The sequence below is a fragment of the Halyomorpha halys genome, unplaced genomic scaffold, assembly GCF_000696795.3.
Source record: "Halyomorpha halys isolate HHAL.00 unplaced genomic scaffold, Hhal_1.1 Scaffold368.1, whole genome shotgun sequence".
NCBI classification, from domain to species: Eukaryota; Metazoa; Arthropoda; class Insecta; order Hemiptera; family Pentatomidae; genus Halyomorpha; species Halyomorpha halys.
The window spans coordinates 607327-615393 of NW_027111728.1; the positions used below are offsets into that span (position 1 = coordinate 607327).

The window sequence follows — 8067 nt, forward strand, 5'->3', positions numbered from 1 at the left end:
GCTTATAATATAGGGGACAATCATCAGCTTTGTAATAGTAAAACGTGGGTTCTGCATCGGGAAAACAAAAAGAACACTAAGGTAAGGGAAAGGAAGCTCCGCATATCCTTCGTAGGATACATGGACCAAAATGAGAATCAAAACAATAGCTAAAAAATCCAGAGTTAATGGAGATTTATAGTCAACCTGATAATGTGTTTATCAAGATGGCCAGAATCCAATTAATTATAAAATGTCTTTAAAAAATATACTATCACATTCACCAAACTTTTTAGGAAATTTCTTGCAAAATCTATAAGAATATTTAAGACTTCTATGAATAAAGTAAAAAATATAATAACAATGAGATATACTGAAAGACAAATTTATAAACCACAATAACTTTTATAACTTATATATACTAAAAAAACTAAGATAATAATGGTGTAATGAACAACATACAGGGTTCATAATATAACAAATTTAAAATATATACAGATATGCAGTAAAACCTTTGAATAACTATAATTTTTTTAAATCTGAAAAATATCTTTAAAATATTAACTGATATTGTTTATAGGATGTTTTACTCAAAATACATTTTTTCCATGACATTTTTTCAATGTTTTTCTACGAGTAAAGTACAGAACAGAAGACATTACATCATATTCTACTAACAATTAAAACTGCAGAAAATACTAAATACAAAAACTCAAAATGAAATACATAAAATAAACAGGTGAGAATAAATATAAAAATACATCAATAAATAAAATAGATCAAACTCTAGGCACTATAAATAGCTCTCATCAATGAGTATCATGATGATTAATGTAATTGAATATTTCATCCTACCTGTTACTTAAAAATTATTCATAGAAATCATTATTCATGACTACCAATGAAAATTACAAGGCTCCAACACTAATTGTATTAGTCGGTCAAAAGGTTACCTAGCCAATGGTTCTATTGCATCATAAAGGAGGATTGCGAATCTATTTTTAGATTCTGGTATGAGTGTTGTGACTAATCGTGACAAATCTACGGTATCCCTGATGTTACTCGGTGTCCTTAAAACTTCCTGAAAATAAATAAATTTTATAATAAACTGGATAATTATTTAAGCTTTCATAAAGTGATTTTCTTTTTTACTTTTACTCAGCTATACATGAAATAAATAAGGGGAAGTATTGCAATCGTGAGAAATTTTGAATTCTAGTTTGCGATGGAAATACACGGTTCAAGATCCCCTGGACCCAAATAACAAAGTCTTGCGAAATGGTGCCTGTACGTGTTTATGTATTTGATCAGTATAGCTCAAAAACAAATAGTTTTACCAAATTTAAATTTCATATTTATAGAGGGTATGTGACTGCAACTTTTCAAAAGAATTGACTAAATGGAAGTGCCATTTTATACAATCAAATTTTCACGCTCTTTTGATTTTCTCGAAAATAGTGATGATAATAATATTAATTATTTTGATTAAACTCGGTAATTAAATGTAAAACTAAGTGATCTTTAATACCTGATAAGTCTAACTATATATAACAGGGCTTAAATGACAATTTAAAAAAAAAATTGGCTCTAAAGTATCTTTCATTATGCTTATTTGAAATAAATAAACAGTCCCATTTTTAGCAATCATTAACAATAGATAAATACAAATTATTAAAGAATTTGATAAATAATTAAAGAAAAAGAAAAAAAATAGATAAAGGAGTTAGAATCGGATAAAATATATCTTTCATTTATGCATTTTTCATCATTCTCAATTACCTTCTACAATCTACTCTGTTATATTATATTTTCTAAAATCTTTGGCTTTCCGATAGTAAATAATATGTTTATATTTCAAATCTTATTTCGGGAGATGTGTTTTCAAACTGAAAAAATATTTATCCTCTTATCACCATAAGTAGCAATCAAATCCTTTAATAGTCCTAACTAATATTAAAGGAAATTTAACTATGCATTGATATAGCCATTTTTGAGAAAATTGGAAAAACATAAAAAGTCAATTCTATAAAATGGTACTTCCAGCTGATTTTATAAAAAAAGTTGAGGTCATATCCCAGGCATACGGTCGCCTTTATAATGCAATTTTGGTTTCATGACTTTTTGTTTTTGAACTAAGCTGTTAACACACAGACAAACGTAAACATACCATTTTGTGAGACTTATTTATTTCTACTCGGGGGGGACATTAAAAACTCGAATTAGAAATTTTGCACAATCTCAATACTTCCCCTTACAGTTTATTCCATATATAGGTAAGTGAAGGTAAAAAGATGACAGAGAAAAGGTATATATGTCCTAATCATGAAAAAAATTGAGAGATTTTGAAAGAATAGTTTTTATAAGTATTGAAATAAATAAATATAAAACATCTACATACCTGTTCTAGAACCCACGAACCTAACGATGGACTGAGACTTGAAAGCCTTTCACGGTAGTTTTCAGTCGAGCTCCCGAGAATCGCTTTCATCCTTTGCCCGACAATAATCAGGAGGTGATGGCCCAACTTTTCTCTATCATTTACTGCAGGTAGCACCTAAATAGAAGAGTTAAGAAGTAAAATAATGCATTCTTCTTTATATGAATATTGTTAGCTTCGGCATTAGGCTTTGAGACCACTAAGTCAAACTGATACTTGCTTTAAATTACTTTATTTTGAATTATCTCAGATTTAAAAATCCAGATTCATTATGATTTAAATAAATGGAAGATATATTTACAAAATACCTTTCTACAAAATTAGCCCCAAAAATGATGCTTTCAATTTGTAATATATAATCCAATTGTTTTAGTTTTAAGCTATTATATTTTAATTGATTTATTTTTCATAATATGAAAATCATTGTTCTCATTAAACATGATATGTTCTTTCTTATTTTTGAATAACTCCTGGAATTTAATAAGAAAAAGTAAAGTATATTTAAAAAAAAAAGGAAAGAAAAAGCATATGATATTATTTTTTACTTAAAATTGATTAATTTTATAATTAGAAAAAATTATATAATCAAATTGTTTGTTATATTATTTTTCAGTATAATGAAAACTATAATCTGATGTAATTTTTGTTTAAAAGCGTCATTAGTATTGCATATTTGGGCATATATGAAAGCTAATGTAATAAAAGGATTTATTTTGATTCAATTTATTTGAATCACATAACTTTATTATGTTATAAATTAACATAACATAATATTATTAACTGCCAGTATTAAATAAAAAATATCATTTAAAACAAAATATGAATTATTAAAGAATAAATAAACTCAACAAAATGGCAACTCTAAAACGAGATAAGAAAATTATTATTAAAAAGAAAAATAACATAACATATAATATAATATATATGTCATAATTTATAATATAATATACATTATATCCTATGTAATATCCACTTTTTTGATAAATAGTTGTTTTTTATGTATAGATGATTTTAATTATGTTTTTATTTTATCAACATTCAATATTGTCCATTTGTTTTGCAGAACCAAAAAGCAAGCTAACCAATTCTGATCAGTCAAATATGGAGTAACAATATGTCGTTAAAAATATTCAAGATGCTGGTGTGCATCCTTCTGAAGTCTGTCGAATAGCTGTTATGTTAAGAAGATAGAATTTTATCAACTTTTGTTATTTTGTATCATAATTGTATTTACAGTAAATTTAAGAAAAATAGGAGTTGATAGTAAGTATTAAGGAAAAATATGCCTAAAGAAAATCATAGACAATGACTCAAAATGGATGAGTTACAATAAAACAACGAACAAAGGAAAGAGGATATTTGTTTTTGAGGATGGCGGAGAAGACGACGTCTCCTGGAAGAAGATGGCACTGACCATCCTTTCTCAACAGTCAGTGGTAGGTATTTATAAAGAAGATTTCAAGAGCTATCAGTCATCAAAGAAAATTATATAATTGGTTAGTCTGTTCTATCTAAGATTTAATTATATTTGTTAAAGTGGTTATTACTTTAGTTAAATATTTTCATTTGAGTCTAGTAATCATCAAAGCTATATTTTAGATCTGAGAATAATAAAAACTATTAAATTTCCTAATCTCTATATATTTATTCTAATAAATCTTGAATATTACAATATATATAATATATACTTCATAATTTTATAATACCTCTTCAGCATTTCTATCACAGTTGTTAATGTAAAATTGGCAGACTTGGTGAATTCGTAGTGTGTCGGCAGGAATTCCCCACTCTCTAGCAAGAGAAAAAATTAGACCAGTCCAGGCCATCGTTACCATGAGTTCTCCACCCTTAAATTGAGCATAAATTTTAAATATAAAACATTAAAATTTTATTATATGAATAGAGATTAAATAATATAAGTTTAAAAATAATTTTTTGTAAAATAATTTACTTCCATGTTATAAAACATTGCCAGCAAAAGTGTAAAACCACTTAAGTCCACGGGGTTTGATTTAGAATTATAATTTTACAAATTTTTTTTTTATTTTAAATTTTAAATGTACAAGTCATTGTAGTTTTAAAAAAATAATGTATTAATCTTGCCAAATTTTAGCCTATTCAGGCATCATCAGGGCATTAGTGTACATTTAAAAATAATTGGTATCCGACTCCAAACACCTTGTAAATTTTATGTACAACAATGAATTGTAAATTCTTTCTACTCAATAGTATACCACTTGATAGAATAATATTGAAAAAAAAAAAACCTCCAATATAATTAAATTTTAATTATTTAAACAATTATTTTCTATCTTTGAAAAGTAGGATTTGACAGCAACATGGTTTCATACATTTTTTGAGAATAAAATACTTATCAGCAAAACATGACTTGAGCAATAAAACATATTACCACTTTCTCTACCTCTCAGCACTTTAAATTAATCATTAATATTCTTTCTAAATCAATTAAAATAGTGAATATGTTATTATATTACGTTTGCAAGCGGTTCTATAGCTGCTGCTAAAGCTCTCATAAGAAAAGTAAGCCTGTTTGATTGAAGTTTTTCATCAGGACTGGGTAAAGTTATTGTACAGCCATCTTTAATATCTCTCCACAAGGTCTGTTCGCTCTGAAACAAATTTTAATTGTTTGCTCCATCATAATTATGAATCATGAAAGAATACTATACAAAAATTAAAACATCAAGTTTATTTTCTTTATAAAAACGATAATAAAAAGTATTTTTAAAAATTCATTTCAAGAATTATACTTAATACTTCAATGCCATCATCAAAAGAATTATACTTAATTTAAACAAAAAAATGTGAAAAGAAAAATAACAATAACAATATTCATGTTTAAGCTTCATAAATATTTAATTTAACAATATAAATTAAATTTATTATCCATGCTAATAAAAAATTAATAATTATTCTCATCTCATGTTAATCAGACCACATTATGTACAAATTATCCAACCCACAATCAGATGCTAATATCATATATGAACTGAACGCAAAAACACTGAACACTGAAAATGGAACAATCCACATAAATGTCAAATATCTCAGAATTAGAAATGTTTTAGGGCCCATCTTCAGATAAAATAAAAGCCCTTTAATTTACTGATGAAGAAACCAGTACAGAGAAAGGACTTTGGTACGGAAGCAGAGGAATCAAAATATTGCAACAAGTAATTTTTTGGAGAGGCCGGGTGTTGAGAGAGACCAGTTTCAGAGCATGACGTAACCATTATTCTGGACTCACTGGTAATCATAAATCATCATTTGTATTAGTCCTTGGCCTACGTAGTGTAAACTGTATGTGTCGAAGAGGGGAGAAAACTGTATTAGACTAGACACAACTAATGCTCTCTCATTCCTTTTAATACAGTCAATTATCGGACTGATCGGTATACAGTATAATAGTTACTCAACACAGCTGAGAAGCCATCACAATTCATTAATTTACACTTGATCTTAAATCCATTTTTCTCAGTTAAGTTACTATGTGGCTTGCAGAATGCAGTCCATTTATTTTTACTTTCAAATGTGATTAATTTGAAACTGAATCACCAGTAGAGATATCCCTCTCCACTCATAACATTGCGCCCCTGCACACAGCTCATCCCACTACCTTAAAATGCCTCTCAGGCAATAAATAAAAGGATCTTAGTTCTAATTATAAACATATATATATATATATATTTATTTATATTGTGTATTTATTGTATTTGATTCAGTTTACAATAATAGGAGGGTGAAAAAAAAAAAAAATGAAAATATCAAAAATATTATTGCTGGGAGACCTAGGATACCTAAAACGTTTGTATTATAAAAGAAAATTAGATGTAATATACGTAAGTATTCTATCATTGATCAGAGAAAATTATGATGATTCCAGTAATGAACGGTACTACTATTATTTTGGGAGCTAATTTGGGTGTGTTGTGAGCCAGCAATATTATGGTGAAATATAGATGATAGTTTGGAAAAGTTATTATTTTTTTAATACCTATTATAATTTACTTAGTATTAGTATATTTTACTGAATCACTTAATTTAACAATGATTATTTTAAATAAAACTTTATTTCAATATTTCAAATTCAAATTTCACTTTATTTCAATATGTCAAATAAATCAATTGACTTATAGTTAAAATTAATTTTTATTGTCTGTAGCAATGTACGAAATTAAATGATATTTTTTATAAGGAGCTCAAAAAAAAAACAACTTTTATTATTATTATTATTGTTTTATCTTTATCTAGATAATAATGCTATAAGTTTTCTTTTTTTATAAATTATTTCTAATATACATTATGTTGTATAAAAATATAAATAAATATATGATACATATTGTATTCAATTTAAAGACTTGATATTGCAATTTAAGTCCTATTTGTATATAAACTAAATGTATAAACCAGCTCCATCGAAATTTAAAAATTTTTCATAAAAGTGAAAAGCTTCCTATTGACGTATCGATCAGTAATTCTACTTCAGTAATTTTAGGTTTCGGGGAATTTAAATTTAAATTTAAATTTTGGATGGAGCTGATTTTGAACCAAACTGGGTGATTAACCATATTTTCAATGCAGTACACTGAATAATAATATTGGAAAAAGACAGAAATATAGTATTAATTAAAAAAAAGTTGTTTATTGGTGAAATTTCAAGAAAAAATGTGAACATACAATAAAAGTAGAAAAAATAAGGTCAGTTCAATTTAATTGAAAAATAAAAACTTGAATTTAAATACTGATTATTTCATCAGTACTCCTACTGGTATCAAAACTGGTGACATGGGTGAAATTTTCCTATTTTTCTTTGAAAACGGTTAAAATGGAACTACATCACTGAGATAATTCACCTCACCCCAAACTTCAATATCATCTCCAAATCTGGATATTTTTCTATTGTAAAAAGTGGAAATATGAAAAGGAAATCTAAAACAAACTGGTATTAAAACAATAAAGCCTGTGCCATGCCAGTGAAACCTTCTGTGATTAAAATGGAGCTTGGATGGTGCTGGCTTTGCAATAAGCGCATCACTTTGAACACAATTTTCATAAGGAAGGAGTTGGTTCTGCATATCAGAAGGTAATAAAATTTCTTAATTTGAATAAACAATTTTCTTACAAAAGAATCAAAAAGTGAAGTAACAGGATGGTTAAGCCTCAAAGGCAGCCCAGCCAGAAGCCTAAGCACAGAAACGCAGGTGGCTTGCAGGTCGAGAATACTTGGATTAGGGGCAGCTTGGGCAAGGCATATTTCCGCAAGGGAGGGCTGGCACTCCGTCCACAGTGGTTCAACTTTGATTTTAGTCATTTCATTACTAACTTCTGCAGCAAATGAACTCTGAAAAAAAAAAAAAACAATTTTACAATTTAGGAGAAGATTATATTATATATATAGATGATTGACCATAAGCAGAGCTGGACACAAATTAGTTATAGTTGAAACTGATAGCTAAAATTTTCATGAATACGATGTTTATTTATCAATGGTTCATTCATGAATATTCATTATCGTATCGATGGCAATTTTAGCTGTAGCTTTATAGATAGCTTATATAGCTTTATAGATAGCTTATATAGCTTTATAGATAGCTTATATAGCTTTATAGATAGCTTATATAGCTTTATAG

At 27.3% G+C, this 8067-nt stretch overlaps 1 protein-coding gene across 1 annotated transcript in view; it reads right to left on the reverse strand.

Annotated features, from left to right (window-relative positions):
* Positions 1 to 779: 779 nt before the first annotated feature.
* The window catches only part of Rab3-GAP (Rab3 GTPase activating protein), a 35041-nt gene continuing 27753 nt past the window's right edge, over positions 780 to 8067 (reverse strand). Inside the window, exons 22-26 of the mRNA XM_014422370.2 lie at positions 7560 to 7778; positions 4912 to 5046; positions 4123 to 4263; positions 2378 to 2533; positions 780 to 1060 (exon numbers count right to left, since the gene is read on the reverse strand). Of these exons, the coding sequence (XP_014277856.1) occupies positions 929 to 1060; positions 2378 to 2533; positions 4123 to 4263; positions 4912 to 5046; positions 7560 to 7778 (783 nt within the window). The 3' untranslated portion in view covers positions 780 to 928. The remainder of the gene's footprint in view (positions 1061 to 2377; positions 2534 to 4122; positions 4264 to 4911; positions 5047 to 7559; positions 7779 to 8067) is intronic.